We start from the raw sequence: 16,327 nt of genomic DNA on the forward strand, positions 1-16,327 counted from the left end.
CTGCTTTAAAAAATCTGTGAGTGTGGCTATGTCTGTGTCAGTCGCTCAGTCGTGTCCGACTCTGCGACCCCGTGGACTGTAGCCCGCCAGGCTCCTCTGTGCATGGAATTCTCCAGGCAAGAATACTGGAGTGGTTTTCCATTCCCTTCTGCAGGGGATCTTCCTGACCAGGGATCAAACCTGAGTCTCCTACACTGCAGGCGGATTTACTGTCTGAGTCACCGGGGGAGCCCGTTTATTTTTAACTGGAGGAGAATGACTTTACAGTTTTGTGGTGGTTTCTGCCATATATTAACGTGAATCAGCCATAGTTACACATATGTTCCCTCCCTCTTGAACCTACCTCCTGCCTCCCACCCCATCCTACTCCTTTCAGTTGTCACAGAGCACCAGGTTGAGTTCCTGTGTGGTATAGCAACTTCCCACTAGCCATCTATTTTACACATGGTAATGTGTATATTTCAACGCTACTCTCTCAATTCGTCCCACCCTCTCCTGGCAGGCAGATTCTTAGCCACTGGACCACTAGGAAAGTCCCAGTGCAGAATTTGAGTTTAAAAACTCTAGTAAACCAAGAGTTCCCAAAAAGTCCTGCGGTGAAGCAAGGGTTTCCATCTCTTTGGTGATAACTCTGTATTAAGCCACTTACCAGGCTGGACTTGTGAATTTTATTGGGAGAGTGGAAGCAGAGACAGTTTAGAGTGGGAGCCCTCTTTGCAGGAAGCTTGGTCCAGCTCATCGCAGCTCCCAGGGCTCCTCAAGCAAAAGAAGCTGCTCTGCTCTCATCTCCTAGTGGTGCCTGTGGTCTGTGCCTCCATCACCGGGTTATTTCACAGTCAACCTGCCCTCGCCAGGAAACCCGTTTCCTTCCCTTCTGTGAACCTGAGAAGGTTGTGTAGGAGTCAGCGTTGTGTTTTCTCCTGGAAGCTCTGTTTCTTCTTTAATTTCCCACGTGTTATAAGCCAGTGTTACACTTCTCCTCAGCACAGACGTGTACACCTCTCTGCTTCAGGGAGCAAGGGACATCAGCAGAATGTAAAGTCTCCCCAGGGAGGGGAGGTTGGATGCCCCAGGGTGTGTTTCCCTTTTGTTTCAGGATTTGAAAGTTGGATAAGTTCAAGTTTGGGGCTTTAACTAGTTAACTAGTTGGTTAACTAGCTATCCAGTTAGAAAAATTTAAGACCTATCGTCAAAGCTCTGAATGCTTCCTTCCAGATATTGGGGAATTGAAACCCACCTTTGACTATTAAGTTTCCCAACATTTTAACTAGTAGATGTATTAATAGTTAACATGCATTAAGCTCTGCCTGTGAAACAGGGACTATTCTTAGCTTCATTTTACATCTGGGGAAACTGAGGCACAAGCTGAATTTGTTTACCAAGCGTAGCTCACATAAATGTAGAACAAATTTATTTTTTAAACGGTCATATAGTTTTATCTATATAGGTTTATATTTTGTTTTCTGCTTCAGATGATTCTGGGTCCTATTCAGGAAAAGGGACATGAGGTTTTCAGAAGGTGAGTGAATTTAAAGAGAACCAGATGTATACAGGTACAGCAAAAATCGTGAAGGGGCAGAGCTGCTGCTAGGGTGAATGTGGGGGTGGGTTCCTGGAAAATATTTCTGGTGGGACTCTTGTATTTATAAGTGATTTGAGTCATACTCAAATCAACATTTCATGGGCTTCTCCGGTGGCTCAGTGGTAAAGAACCTGCCTGCAATGCGGGAGAAGATGCGGGTTTGATCCTTGGGTCGGGAAGATCCCCTGGAGGAAGGCGTGGCAACTCACTTCAGTATTCTCACTGGGAAAATGCCATGGACAGAGGAGCCTGGCAGGCTGTGGTCCATGGGGTTGCAAAGAGTCGAACGCAACTGAAGCGGCTGAGCATGTGCACATGCAAATCAATATTTCAGCCCCGTTCTGTTGGCCCAGCCCCACACGATCCCATGAAAGTGAAAATCCTGTGCTGACCATTAGGAGCAATCTACTCACCAGGAAGCTCTTCTGGAAGCTGGCTGGGCCCCATAGGTGTGGGTCCTGGAGCTCTTTGGGATGTCTGGCTGACCTTGTGCCCCGAAGGAAATGGATGAGATGGCCCCATTAGAGGGGGGACCAGGGGCATTTCAAGCCAGCAGTCATGCAAGACCCTGTGTATGCTTGGGATGCCCTAGCCACATGGAACAGCTGGTTCCAGGCACTGGCAGGGGCTTGGGAAGTCCCCAAGAAGGTATCCCAAATGCAGGCTATGGTGGGGTGGAGTGGGTCCCTGAAGCACAGGGCCTGGGACAGGGACCCTGCTTCCCTGGGGTTTAGGGGATGCACTGAAGAGTGGGATGACCTTTGAACTGTATTACTTTAAGACTTTTAATAGCAACCTTTTCCCAAACCTCATAGATGCTTTAGCTATAAGGAGAAAAAACTGTTATAAAGAGGAAGCCAGCCGGAAAATTCTAGTCTTTATAATATCCAATTCTGCTTGTGGGTTTGATGGTAAAAGATAATTTGGGGGAACTTGGGGATTTTGTAAAACATTCCAGCCAGGAGACTGTTTCGCCTTCCAAGTGACCAGCGTAGCCCAGTTCCCTGTAAGAGCTCTGGGGCCCCCTGCGAGCTGGCCCAAGGTGGCCACCATGCTACTTCTAAAGGGGTCTAGAGACACGTCACAGCTGAGCTGCAGTGGGGGAGCAGGGAGGGGATAGGGCAAATCCAGACCAAGCTCACGGCTGTCACCTTGGGATTCTGATGTCAGAGGTCGTGGTTCCTTCCACACAGCCTCCTGAGCATTGGAGGTGGTGGTTTAGTCTCCAGGTCGTGTCTGATTCTTGTGACTCCATGGACTGTAGCCCACCATCTGAACCACCAGGGAGGTCCTCTGCAGAGTATTAGGAGTGTCTTTTGTATGCTAATGAGATGGTTGGTGGTTGGGCCCATAGAGAGCTGCCAGAGGGGACTGGCTGCTGAAAGAGGCATGATGGAGGGTTGAAATCTTCGGCCCCGGAACCTCCAGAGGGCAGAGAAGGGCTCTGGTCACCTGTGGCCTGTGATTTAATCAGTCACACATACATAATGAAACCATGGTAAAAACCTCTAATGACTAGGCTTGGAGAGCTTCTGAGTTGGTGAATCGAGGTGCTGGACGGGGAGGGTGATGAGCCCAGAGACGGCAGAGAAGCTTTGAGCCCCTTCTCCAGATCTTGCCCTATGCATCTCTTCCATCTCTTCCAGAGCTGTATCCTTTATAATAAATCTGTAAATATAAAGTGATGAGGAGTTCCCTCTTCCATCATAGCTCAGTTGGTAAAGAATTTGCCTGCGACGCAAGAGACCCTGGTTCGATTCCTGGATCGGGAAGACCCCCTGGAGAAGGGAAAGGCTACCCACTCCAGTATACTGGCCTGGAGAATTCCATGGCCTGTACAGTCCATGGGGTTGCAAAGAGGCAGACACGACTGAGCGACTTTCCCTTTCAACACATGCAAACTACCTTTTGGGCTTCCCTTCTAGCTCAGTCAGTAAAGAATCTGCCTGCAGTACAGGAGATATGGGTTCGATTCCTGGGTTAGGAAGATCCCCTGGAGAAGGAAATGGCAACCCACTCCAGTATTCTTGACTGGAAAATCCCATGCACAGAGGAACCTGGTAGATTCCCAGTCCATGGGGTCGCAAGAGTCTGACACGACTTAGCGACTAAACCAACCACCACTAGTGATTAAGAAAGTGCCTTGCAGTGCAGGGGACTCAGGTTCGATCCCTGGTCAGGGAACCAAGGTCCCCCTGCCGTGGCATGCATGCAGCTGCGGAGCCCATGAACCACAGCAGAAGGTCCCGCCTGATGTGACAGAACCCTGCGTGCGGCAGCGAAGACCCGACGCAGCCTAATGGATACTTTTCTGAAAGTGATAATAAGCATCAGGTCAGAAGTAAAATGGGTAAGTGCCGGTCTCATAGGGCTGAGACGAGCAGGAGAGCCACGCATGGTTCATGCACACAAAAAAAACAGTCCCTGCTGTATGAACTCAGAATGGAAGGGGGTATTTGAACAGCATCTCTATAGAAGAAGAGATACACCCAAGGAGCCATTGCTTTCAACAGTTTTATTGCTAAACTATCATGATACAAGCCGTATAAAAATACTTTACATATAGCAAAAATAAACTACATTAAACTGGAGATTAAAAACATTTTGCATAGGAATGTGATGTATTCAAACTCCTTTTTAACAGTCAAGATTTTCAAAATCTTTAAGCCTTCCAGCACCACCCCAGGAGAGAGACTTTTTATCTGTTGGAGAGTTAACAAGGACATTCTTAACATCTTCTCCCCTCTGAGGGCTCAAGAGGCAACAGCGGTGAGTGAGGTTCTTTGACAAGATGTGTGTCAAGGTGCTCAGCTTGTCCCAGCCACGGCCTCCATCAGTTCAGGCCAATCAGCGTGCTGAAAGCACCTGCTAATGGCATCATTTGCATCTAAAGCCCGAACTGGCAGGCAGAGTTTACTCTAATTGGCCAGCAGCTGCTTAAGGGCAGGGTTTTAATCCTTTCTTCCGGCACTCAACACCCCAGCTTGTATTTTTGAGAGGGGAGCTGGCTTAGGGAGCACAGCTAGCTCACCAACCACCAGAAAAGTTCGTATTCAAACAGAATTAAGACAGTGGTGTTGGCTATAACTCAAGACACTCATGAAAACTGAAAGAAGTTGATGTTTGGGATCAGTTTCATGTGATGCTTCTTTTTCTTAGGCAGTCACTGGAATGCAGGAAAACCGTTTGCATCGGCTGGTTTGGCTCCATGAGATTTAGTGCCCAAGACCCAGGGTTAAGATGTGTTGGGGACCCACTAAGGGGCTGGCCCTCCGAGAGTGAGCTCAGGAAGGCTTACCCCAGCTTGTCAAAAATGTCACAACCCCTGTGCCTCTTGTGAATGTTAAGCAAACAGTTGTTAACCAGACCCTGACATTCTTTCAATTCTGAACAAATAAAAAGCACTTGGAAGGGGTTTGACATGAAAATAAACACACCCAAGCCTCCCTTTAGTTCAGAGTGACAGATGAGAACACATCGGCTTCCGATCTGTGTGCATGTGACAGCTCCCACGCCGGCCAAGGCTGGCTTCCTGGGAGGGATGGCTTGACCACTGGATGCAAACAAGAAAGGCTGCGTCCACACGTCCCCGACCTTGGAAGGAGTCGCTGGGATTCGCCAGCGTGGTGTCTCTGGGCTCCCCAGAGTTCTCACGCCCCTTGGGTGACGTGTCTGTCTGCCCGGATTGAGTCGGCTCAGTCAGCCTCAGCCTGCGCTCGTGTTCTGTGGATAGGAGCCTTTTTAGACTCCCCACTACAACACGGGCAGTTCCGTCACCTCAGAATCACCTCCTGGTCACTTCCTGGGGCCCGAGACACTGCCCAGTGCCCAGTGACAGAAGGCGGCTCAGAGCCGAAGCTGGCAGCATCCGCAGGCAGCACCCAGGGCCGCCGCCTCCCACGAAGCCATCCCGCCCCTGCCTCTGGATGTGGCCTCTCCCAGGACGGGAGACACGGGCTCTGAGGTGGGCTGCTTTTGTTTTGTTCTCCTGGAATGAGTAACACGTCTTCAGGAATACATCCTCTCTCTCAAGGAAAACAATCCTCAACAGGTATGCAAAAAGAGACATTTGAAAAAGATTTTTAACCACTTATAAATATTTTCTAATTCCAACAAGGATGTGATATTTTGAGGACAGATACAAAGCATAAAAATACAGATAAGAAAATAAAATTTAATACCATACTCATTAATTTGGGGTTGCCATTATATATTATCAAGCAGCAGTTTTTTGTACAATACAGGAAGACTCGCAAACTTTGGAAATATACTACATTCAGCAACAGGGCAGATTGCTGTTGGAAGGGTTATCTATTTACATGACCTTGGATGTAGCAAGTGCAAACCTCCACCTAACAGATCCTTCTAACACACGTGCAACACACCCATCTTGACAGTTTAGACATCCTTTTTCTCTCTCTTTGAGGCCCTATTGCCTCTTCCCATACTGAAAATATTTCACGAACAGTTTACTTGGCGAAACGTCCCCCTGGCCTCTGTCACTGACAAAACTTTCTTGATTGCTGTCACATCCTATTACACGTTCTCTTGCCTGTTTATGTCTCAAATCTAATGCTTCTGTTTCCCTTGTTATTTGGTATAGCTGTTTATGAAAGTGCTTCCTATAATACCCAGCTAGGATGTCTTCGGAAAAAAGTGTGTGTCTCACAGACACAAGCACATACACCTATACGTACAGAATTCTGAGCTACTAGGAGGCCCTTTGCACTAACATGGTTAGAACAGTGACGGAAAACGCATTAGTCCTTTTTCACCTCATGCACAATGCAGCTGAGCGACTTTGCTACAATAGCAGGAAGGCACTTGGGTAAAACATTCAGATAACCGAGGAAAGGCCAAGTTCCCTCATGTGCAAAAAAAGAAAAATGGCTCCCAGCCAGGTCAAGTGAGAATAGACTGCTCACCAAACGCTTGAGCCCCTTCCCCGTGAAGTCACTATTGCTGGAGAGTTCTTTGGGTAAAGCTGCTTAGATAAGGAACTCTTTACCAGTGAGGAAGAATTTTGCATCCCAGAAAGTCTGCATCTCGCAATGGCGGTCAGCTTCTTACTGATACTCTGTTTGTTGAAAAGAATTTTGCTAAACTCTGCCTGGGGTGGGTGGGAAAAGTCCCCGTCCTTGGGGGAAAAGAAATGCAAGGTCCTGACCGAAAGGGGACAGACACGGCTGCAAAGGCATTGTGTTCTCTCTCTGGAGCCCCAAAGACAGCAGCCCAGGTCACCAGGTCCTGGGTTCTGGTCCAGCTGTCAAAAGGTTTTCCCTCTCTGGGGAGACTTGACAACAAAGCCAGGACTTAGAAAACCCATGGGGAACCCTAAGTGCTACCCATCTCAACTCTACAAGGCGGCAGGCCTGATCAAAGCCTTTTGAAGACTGCTAGGAATATTTACACTCCAAGCCGATAAGGGGAGAAGCAATTAACATCTGAAAAGGAATCCCTGGCCTGTCCTGGGTTTCTGCAATTAGTGTAAACAAACATCTGTGTGATTAAAAACTCACCTGCCAAGAACTTGGAGTGTTTTATTTGTTTGCAAAAGTTGCCCTAAGGGAGACAGACTCTTGTGGGTGCACTCCACAGAAACAGGATGGGGGCGTACACTGCGTACCCCTTCTGAGTGGTCTGAGCCGAGAGCCTTCAGATTGAGGGCTGTGCAGGGAGTGGGTTTGCTTCTATTTAGGTCACTTTTGTGCTGGATGAAGCAGGTGATGTAGATGTGTCTTTGGGGGTGGGGGAGAGGGGCAGGTTTCAATGGTCCAGGTAAAGGTAACCAGCGAACTCTGGAGTCAGATCCCTAGCTGGTGTGTCCCACTTTGAGTCTAGGCCGGACAGGGGATTCAGCGTTCTTCCTGGAGGAACCCACCCACTGAAACACTTGGACCTGCCAATGACCACACTTCACTTAACAAAGATACCTGCGTGGTTTTGGGTTTTTGTTTGTGGGTTGGGGGTTGCTTCAGCCCTTCTGCCATTCCTTCTCAAAATTCAATGCACATGCTTGAGATTCTTCTTAACTATATTATGGAAAAGCGCTTGGGCTGTTGGAGAAAAGTACGTGGGGAGAGCAGAGAGTTGTGAAGCTTGTCCGGCTGCAGTGGACGGCGCTCTCCCCGCAGCTGGGGTGAGGCCCACCAGTCCGATGCAGGGGGCAGGGCAGCTGGCCGAGAAGCCCCCCTCCACCTCCAGCCAGCTTTTTGAAAGCAGAGAAGGTGGGGGGAGGGGGACATACACATGTCATAACTTAAGGCCAAGAAGTTTTAACAGGTGAACTTGTATAAGCCAGATGGGGTTTGTTTTTTGCTTCAGAAGCAGAAAATCTAAAAACCAAGCTTGAGCTGTGGCCCATCCACGGTGAGGCCCATGCGACCACTAGGTGAGGATGGGCCGCTTCTCTGTTTCTCTCCAGCCTGTCAGCTAGGTCACGTTCCTTTGGTTGCTCTGTTGAAGAACCTCCTTTGCTTCAAAAGGTACAAGAGTTGTATTGGTGACCCAAGAAAGTGAAGGCGAGGGCTGGGGTTCAGTTGCCACACCCTCATCTTCTGTTCCAGCGGCCGGTCTTGTTCAGAATGTATCTGGGGTCAGCAGGCACTTAAGGCTTGGATGGGACACCATCAAAGTCAACGGAGATGCTCTTTGGGGGTTAGAGCAGGACCCGGGATGCAGAGAGAAAGGCGGCGAGCTCAGGGATGAAGGTTATCTTTCGGCGGGTACTTGGCCCTGCCCGCAGCCCCGGGGCAGGGTGGACGCTGGGGCGGAGGGCCAGGGGCCATGGGAGGCTCCAGGGTCAGCCTTGTGGATGGACGGTGTCCTGCTAATGACTTCTACGTCTGATTTCGGGCGGGAGGTCCTGAAAACTCCTTCCTGATAATTTCATTGACTACAAAAGAAAGAGAAGGGGCAAGTGAGATGGCAGGAAAAACACGAATGTGGTCAGCTTTCTAGAACCTAATTCAAGCGGGCTGTTTTATAAAACAGGTTTTTGTGCTTTGCGATAATACATTCGACAACTTTTAACATAAGAAATGCCTTCCCACATTGTGACACACCCCCCCCCGAAATGATGCTGTTTTGTGGTATGGGTTTGTTAGTGAAAATTGCCCACATGGTGACATTTAAAACTTGTGATGGCAGGAATGGAGCTGGGCCACAGGGAAACACAGTCTCCTTTTTTATTGAATGCACTGAGGTGCTTTACTTATACCAAACTCTGTCTGTTACTGGGACGTCCAGAAAACACCCACTGTGTGACCAAAACACAGCTTGACCCACAAAACCTACAGCTCTCAAGAGGGGCCTTTAAAAGGGGAGTGGGCGGAGCCACCACAAGGACTAAGCCGGCAGTGCAGACAAAATCTCCCATCTCTTCCAGCACAGGCGGGAATTCCACCCCTCACCCCTCCTCCTTGGTCAAACTATGAGCCTTCTCAAGTACCAGCGTCCTCCAGGGACTCTGCAAAGTTCCATCACCCGCTGCCCCAGGAGACACTGGGGAATCTGCAGGGAACCAACAAGGCGATGCCAGCCACTGGCGTCAGGGAACTAGCCCTCCTCTCCCCTCCTCCCCCTCCTCCCCTCTCCTCTCCCCTCCCCTCCTCCCCCTCCTCCCCCTTCTCTTTCCTCCTCCCCCCTTCTCACCACCTCTCTGAGGCACCGGCTCTCAGAGTCAGGACCAGGACGGGAAGGTCCTGGGAGAATGGCAATCACAAAAAGCCTGCCCTCAGCGTTCTTGGGGAAAGCTGCCGTCATCGGCAGCCGGACGCCAGGCAGGCTTGTGCACCGCCCTCAAGGGTGTGTGTGCACCTTGGTTATTGCAGCTGATTGTGGGGACTGGCCCCAGGGGCAGAAGCGGGGGGCAGACCCCCTGGGACCCCTTCAACGGTAGATGGATCCCCCCTCCCCGTTCCAGCACTCCATGTCTTCCCACAGGCTCCTCCTCCTGTGTTTTCTCATCTCAATCTCATCCTGGAACTGCAGAGAGGTGAGCAGCAAGGGCTGTCAGGTGTGTGCAGAGCCCCCTCGTGGTCACGCCAGGCCCCCCTTGGGTTCAGGGTGCTTTCCCTTGAAAACCCCCGCCAGGATGAGTCTGCAGCGCCCAGAATAAGGAGAGAGCAAACAGCTCCCTCACTGAATGGGCTGTGACCTCACCTCCCCGCGCCTGTGTTCTCGTGTGCAGAGTGAGACTCCTTATGGTGTGTACGTCTCGGGAGTGTGAGGATGTTGGGCTCCTCGCATGATGCCAGGTACCCGGCCCTGTGTAGCGGTCAGCTCTGATGGGTAGTGATGCCCCCATGCTTCGTGCTGGACAGTAAACCCAGTGCTTTGCATCAGCGGGCTCCGTTTGGGGCAGAAATGAATTGGGCATCCTTCCTGTTCTTCAGATGCCTGCCGAAAGCAGGTGCAGGGACAGGTCAAGAGTTCAGGGTCCAGAGCCAGGCGGCCGGGACTGGACACCCACCTCTGCCACTTCCTCACTGTGTGAGCCTTGCCTTAGTGATGGAACTGCTCTGTGCCTCAGTTTCCCCCTCTGCACATTGTATAAAGACATGCCCTTCTGTCTACAGTTGTTGAGGTGCTTAAGTGAGAACACAGAAAATTATCCCAGTCCCCAGCGTATAGCAGATGTTGGTGTGCAGACTAGTATGTGCAGATGTATATACATATGAGAAAGTGACACAGGATCGATACATTAGAGTGACGGCCGGTTCTCACGTGCAGGAATGGGTCCATTGACAGGGACTCAGAGGATGACTACATGCATTCAGCTAACCAGCTCTGTCTGGGCACTGTGTACCAGCTGCCAATGCCTCCCAGGGGCCCCGAACCAGGAGCTGGCTGCAGAAGCCCCACCCTCCACCCTCCTCCCCGGCCTCTGGGAAAGCATGCGGGGCTGGGGGCCCTGGGCGGGGTGCCAGGGGCGGAGGTGGGGCTCGGTGCGGCTTCACGCGAAGCTTTTCAAAGCCCGGATTCTGAAGGGCTTCCTGTTTTCTCAACCTAGGAAACCGAGAGGAGTCAATCCTCAATGGAAACTCTCCATGGCCTCAGTTTTCTAAAAATAACGGCTGGGCAAAACCGCCGGCAGAGCTGTGCTCACCAGAAGGGTCTGGGGGCCGGCTTAGGAGCTGGGGGGCGGCCAAGCCCCCCGCCCGGTGGACAGGGGCCACCCCCGCTCTCTGAGAGCGTGCGCAGCTCTCAGCCTGGCGGGCGCTGTGCCCCGGGCCCCGCTGGGCGGGTGGGGGCGTGCAGGCGGGCCCCTCGCGCCCACGCCGCCTCTCTGGGGAGCAGAGCCTTTCTTTTCTGAAACCTCAGCGCTCCGCCCCTGCCATGGATGAGGACGTTCTCTCGCAGAGGCGGTGGGGGTGGTGCCCACGGCTTTGTCCTCACGGGGGTCTGGCTAAAGCGTGGACTCCACGTGCCTCGAGGGGGGTCTCGCCTGGACCACCTCACCCCGACTTGAGAGGCCCCACCTCTGCGACTTCGAGCCCTGGGGTGGAAAGGAAGAGGGGCTGCTGCGCTGCGCTGCCTCTGGATGGATCTCATGTCAGCAGGGAGCCTCCCCCTTGTATCCCCAGGCCCTGCCGCCTTTCTCTGTCCCATCTCAGCCCACCACGCGCTTTGCTGTCGCTATTCAGTTGCTAAGTCGTACCCAAGTCTTTATGACCCCATGGACTGCAGCCCGCCAGGCTCCTCTGTCCGTGGGACTCACCAGTCAGGAATACTGGGGTGGGCTGCCATTCTCTTCTCCAGGGGATCTTCCAGACCCAGGGATCGAACCCACGTCTCCTGCATTACAGGCGGATTCTTTACCCCTGAGCCCCCAGGGAAGCCCCCACTACGTGCGGAAGGTCCCCTTTACCCCAGAACCCTGCCCTGGGCCCCCGTTTCCCCTGGTCTAGTCCCCACTGTGACCTCGCCTCCTGTCGCCCTCGCCCACGCCCCAGCCAACCACAGGCTTCCACTCTGCGTGCTCCCCAGGCCCTTGCGTGCCTCCTGCCTCTGCCCGTTTGCGGGTCTCCCCGCCTCTTCTACGGCTTTTCCTCTTCACTTCACTTCACTCAAGGCTCTGCTTGGCCCCCAACCCTGGGGACAGTCGGCAGCGACCCCACCCTGCTTGTTGCTCAGTCTCCTCCATATACCAGTTCCCGGCAGTTCACTATCCTTGTTCTTTAGTTTTCTTGTTCCCTCACAGCACCCTGGGCTCCTGAAGATGCCATGGCACGTGGGAAGCACTCAGTAACCTATCAGTGAGAAAGCGGAGCTTAGCAAGAGGCTCAGTAGCCTCAGGACACTGTCCACACTGGGATTTGGCTCCAGGTCTGACTCTGAGATCTGAGTGTGGAAACCACTCTCCCCGGTCGCTGCCATCAGCACGTCCTTCATCCCGCGGACGTCCTGAGCACCCACCACACGCCACCTCTTCTCCCGCCTCTTCCCAAATCAGCCGTGGGCAGTTCTCCAAACGGCCCCTCTCCCTGCCCATATCCTGCCTTCCCTCCTGCCCGTCTTCCTGCCTATCACCTTTGCCCGGAAGCCGCCATACGTGCCTAGGTCCTGACTCCCTCCCAGAAGCAAACACTGAGTCCTCCAGGCACTCTGCCCCTCCTGGGCCACCTCACCCCGTCGCCTGTCTGCTCGCTGAACTGTGCGCAGCACCGCGCACCTTAGCCCACCAAGGGGCCTGCACCATCAGCCTAGGCCACTTGGTTTCTCTCTCAGCCAGCTGACAAACGGGTTGTTGGTAGGTTGTTTGCCTGGAGCTGCTTCTCCATGAAAGAGTATAAGCCATTCACTTTTTTTCAGAGCTACACGCCAGGCACTGTACCAAGGCCTCGGTTACTTCTCAGACTACACCCAGCAATACACTCATCCTCATTTTATAGATGGAAAAAGACAGGTGGTTACCCGGCAGAGCAGGTGAGGGGGGGGGGGATCAGGGTTTGAACCCACAGTCCATTTTATTAACCTGTACATTAATTACATGGCTCCACCATATGGGTAAAGAGACTGTGCTGTGAAGTTTGCTAGCCATCACCTTTCTTCTGGGGCCCTGGAATCCTTAGCATCATTTCTATGAGTCAGAAAAGACCAGGGCAGCCTCTGCGAGGTGAATGAGCAGAGGCGTGTGTGCTGAGTGGTTAGGTGGTCACTGAGAATCACTTTCTTGGAACAGAATTGAGGCCAGCAGTGTTCAGTCTGCCGCAAGCACCCCTGACCTTTTGTTAAACTTACAGAGAGGGGCCGTGATGAAAACACAGATGTCGGACATGGCTACAGCCTCAGGGTGACCTCTAACCTGACACCCAGGGCTGAAACCAGACAGAAAAGACAGACAGATGTAAGTTTATAAAAATTATATGTTTTTCTTTAAAAGTCCATAAAAGAAATCTGTAATGTTTTCAGGTTACATGACAAAGGTCATTCATATGTAAAGAGATATTACAAATCAATAACAATCCTAATAGCTACAGACATAAAAAGAATATAGCAGGAGTTAATGAACTCTTTCTGTAAAGGGCCAGATAAAAATATTTTCAGTTTTATTATAGCCCCTTACTCAACACCTCAGCTCTGCTTTAAAAAAAAAATGTAAAGCAGCCAGATAATATGTGAGCAAATGGGCATGGCTGTGTGCCAATAAAACTTTAATGAAACAGGCCGGGGGCCGCATTTGGCCTGAGAGATAGTTTCCCAGCTTTAGTATACACACCAACGGTAAAGAAAAAAAGGAAAGCACTGTATGTTTTCTTTCCCTACTTTTCAGGGGTACCACTCGGGGTAATCAGTGCCTTTTACTCGTATTGTTCATCAAACAACTCTGGGTTGATCAGTGTTAAATTTCTTGAAACTGATTTCTGCTAGCATCCCACTCTGCCCCAGGAATTTTCCGGTTCACTTGGGGCCCGGACACCTGCATGCTGAGTTCCTTCTCCTAACCAAGCTCGGAGGTGCTCCAGCTTCAGCCTGCTGGAGAGTGGCCACTCAGAGTCCCACACAGAAACCCACACAGATATAGTGGAGGTGCCACTTAAGACTTTCCAGGGAATTTTGACTATTCTAGGCTTTCTTTCCTTTAACTGCTGACTTTGGAACTTAATCCCCTGAGAAAGAAGCACCGGGAAGGAGGGGACGGGCCTCATCCTGTTTCTCTCCCAAACCTCAGGCATGTTTTCCCAAGTCTGGTCAGACCGTGTGCGGGCCCTCGAGAGCCCGGGGCAGCCAGAGAGTGGCTCCCAGAGCCGGGAGGCAGCGCTCGAGCCCAGGGGCCGCGTCTGCGTGCCGACGGGGCCCACGTGGGGCCAGGTGAGGTGGCTGGACTCCAGAAGGCCCATGATGTGCCCTCTGGATGCTTTTCCCCCTCTTGCCCTAGCTGCACTCAGGGAAAGCCACTCTGAAGGCCAGGTGTGACCTCCAGAGCTGGCCTGCTGTGTCCTGAGCACCCGGCCTGACTGCCCCACGAGCCAGGGGAAAGGGGGCCGTTGGCAGCGTGGGGTGTTGCACCCCTCGGCTTGCCTGTGACTCGGGGTTCACACAGCTTTTCACTTGCTAAGCGCCTCCGTGGCCTTTTCTCCCCCCCACCCCTGGCCATCCCCACGGGCTCTGGGGTAACTGAGAACTGGAGAAGAGCTTTCTAGAAGGGCCAGGCTTAGAGGTTCAGTGGAAAGGACAAAAACCCCCTTGACGAGGCCTGTAGCCCAAAGCCGTGGGTGGGGTCTGAAGAGTTACGTGATGGTAAGTCCCCTCTGAGGCCATGCAGAGCAAAGGCAGCCTGCCAGCGTTCCCAGGCCCCTGCGAGGTCACAAGCATTGCCAAGTTCTAACATCAGGGAGGGAAGAAGCACATTCAAGAGGCTCTTTGACAACTGGCCGAGTCTGAACACTGATCATTGAGCTGCATTTTTGTCATCCTGGCCCCCGGATGCCAGGGGGGCCCAGACTTCACGGATGGGACTCCTGGTTCCCGCTGGGCATCCAGGCAAGGGTGACGGTGTTTGAGAGTCCCTGGTGGGGAATGTGCTGGGGAAACCCTCCCCCTGCTAAGGCTCCTGCTGCTGTTGGGAAGTGTTGGTGCATCTTGGCGGGCACTGTCCTCTGGGAAACAGGGCTTGGGATGTCAGCTCCGCTGTGTGTGCTGACAGAGGTGACATCGGATGGTCATTTTCACTGGGTTTTCACCATGGGACGTGTGCTGCTACTGAGGCCTCTGGGTCTGGCCTGTGATGGAGTGAACCCACTTTCACCGACAAATGGACAATTAACACATCGTTGACCACAAGATTTCTACAGAAACTAATGCCTGTGGCTGTAATACGTCTCTGGTCAATAATGTATTTAAAAAGTCACGGCCCAGTAGAACGGCAAGAGGCTGATGAGCCAGAAATACTGGCACTGGCTGGCCTCTGGCAAGTGCTCCCCGTGTGCTGGTACGGCATGCCTGCCTGAGTCTAAGCACCTGCCGGGCAGTAAATGACAGCAGCTGAGGCACCGCAGGCGAAGGCGCCGTCCCGGGCGGCTCTCCGCCCCCAGGGCCGCCTGCTCCCATGCAGTCACCTGGGCTCCTCTGCACAGGCCCAGAGCCCAGGGTTGATGAGGGCCCCCCTGAGCCCAGGGGGAAAGCCACACCCAGCTCCAGCCTACTTCCAGAGCCGGGTGTCACATTCAGAAGTCGAGTGGTGGGTTAACCCCTTCCAAAGCAGGTAAGAAGGCCCCTGGGGGGAGGTGGAGCTTTGCGTTGACGACATCAAGATTGGAGAGGACCCAAGTACTGGGCTCTTCCAGAGGCTTCTGATCTACCTGCCCCCCTCGCATTCCCCAGCGTGGGACGCCCCGCCACTGCCGGAGAACACCTTCCCTCCCTGGGCATTGAGCACAGCGTACAGAGCTGCCAGGGAGCCGGCGCAGGGTGGGAGCAGAGCCCCCGAAGGCTGGGCCCGGCTCTGCCGCCTCCGCCCTGGAAGAGGGTGCTGGGTCCCCTGGGAGAGCATGCAGGCACCCCACACCTCGGAGCCACCCCCTACGCCCCGGCCTCCGAGAAGCTCAGCTATGTCCCCTGGGGGTGGTGGGGTCTAGCCCTCGAGTAGGAAATGTTGGAAAATGAGAGGGCTTTCAGGTGGTAGAGTCTTCCTTTAATTAAAAAAAAAAATCAAGTTAAGGAAACACACAGCTGGAAAACAAAAGGAAAGGCAGAAGATATCAATTACCTTTAACTTTGATTTCTCGGATCAAAGATCACAGTCATTCTGTTTCATAATATGTTTTGTATCCAGCTAAGGTGTGTGTCTATCAGCTCTGAAAAAGATTTGCAAAACCATTTTTGAGAAGAAAAAAAATCACCTTCAACCTCTATTACGCTTCCAACTCATGATAATATTATCCATGTAATGAGTAGCTGTTGACCCAGCGCCTCTGAGAACCCAGAATAGAACTCAACCCTCTGGCCATAGTTTAAGCCCCAATTCTGTATGGTGCCAGAATTCACCCCAAACCAGGGTAGTATCACTGCGATGAGGGACTTTATACAAAGAAACAGGGATCTCTGAAATCAAAGTTGATCAGCAAAGATAATGGTAGTTTGTTTTTTTTCTCTAAAGCAAGACAAAAGGACTGTACTGCTGGTATGCCATGCAGACTCAAATCATGGCCAACCAAAGAGATAAAATAACACTAGCAGATCAGAAAATCAGAATCTGATGATGCAGCTACTCAAAATGTAACCAGCCTCCTTCAGGCTTTT

The 16,327-nt window shown here is 52.1% G+C and overlaps 1 protein-coding gene across 6 annotated transcripts in view; it reads right to left on the bottom strand.

Moving 5' to 3' along the window:
* Nucleotides 1-4,082: 4,082 nt before the first annotated feature.
* NFATC2 (nuclear factor of activated T cells 2) overlaps nt 4,083-16,327 on the bottom strand; it is a 158,561-nt gene continuing 146,316 nt past the window's right edge. For 3 of the 6 annotated variants that reach the window (XM_043884594.1, XM_043884592.1, XM_043884590.1), the window contains exons 10-11: nt 15,795-15,882; nt 4,083-8,477 (exon numbers count right to left, since the gene is read on the bottom strand). In XM_043884594.1, the coding sequence (XP_043740529.1) occupies nt 15,839-15,882 (44 nt within the window). In that variant the 3' untranslated portion in view covers nt 4,083-8,477; nt 15,795-15,838. The remainder of the gene's footprint in view (nt 8,478-15,794; nt 15,883-16,327) is intronic. The other 3 variants (XM_043884593.1, XM_043884591.1, XM_043884589.1) reach the window with 1 other exon arrangement.

The sequence above is a fragment of the Cervus elaphus genome, chromosome 23 (genome assembly GCF_910594005.1).
Source record: "Cervus elaphus chromosome 23, mCerEla1.1, whole genome shotgun sequence".
NCBI lineage: Eukaryota > Metazoa > Chordata > Mammalia > Artiodactyla > Cervidae > Cervus > Cervus elaphus.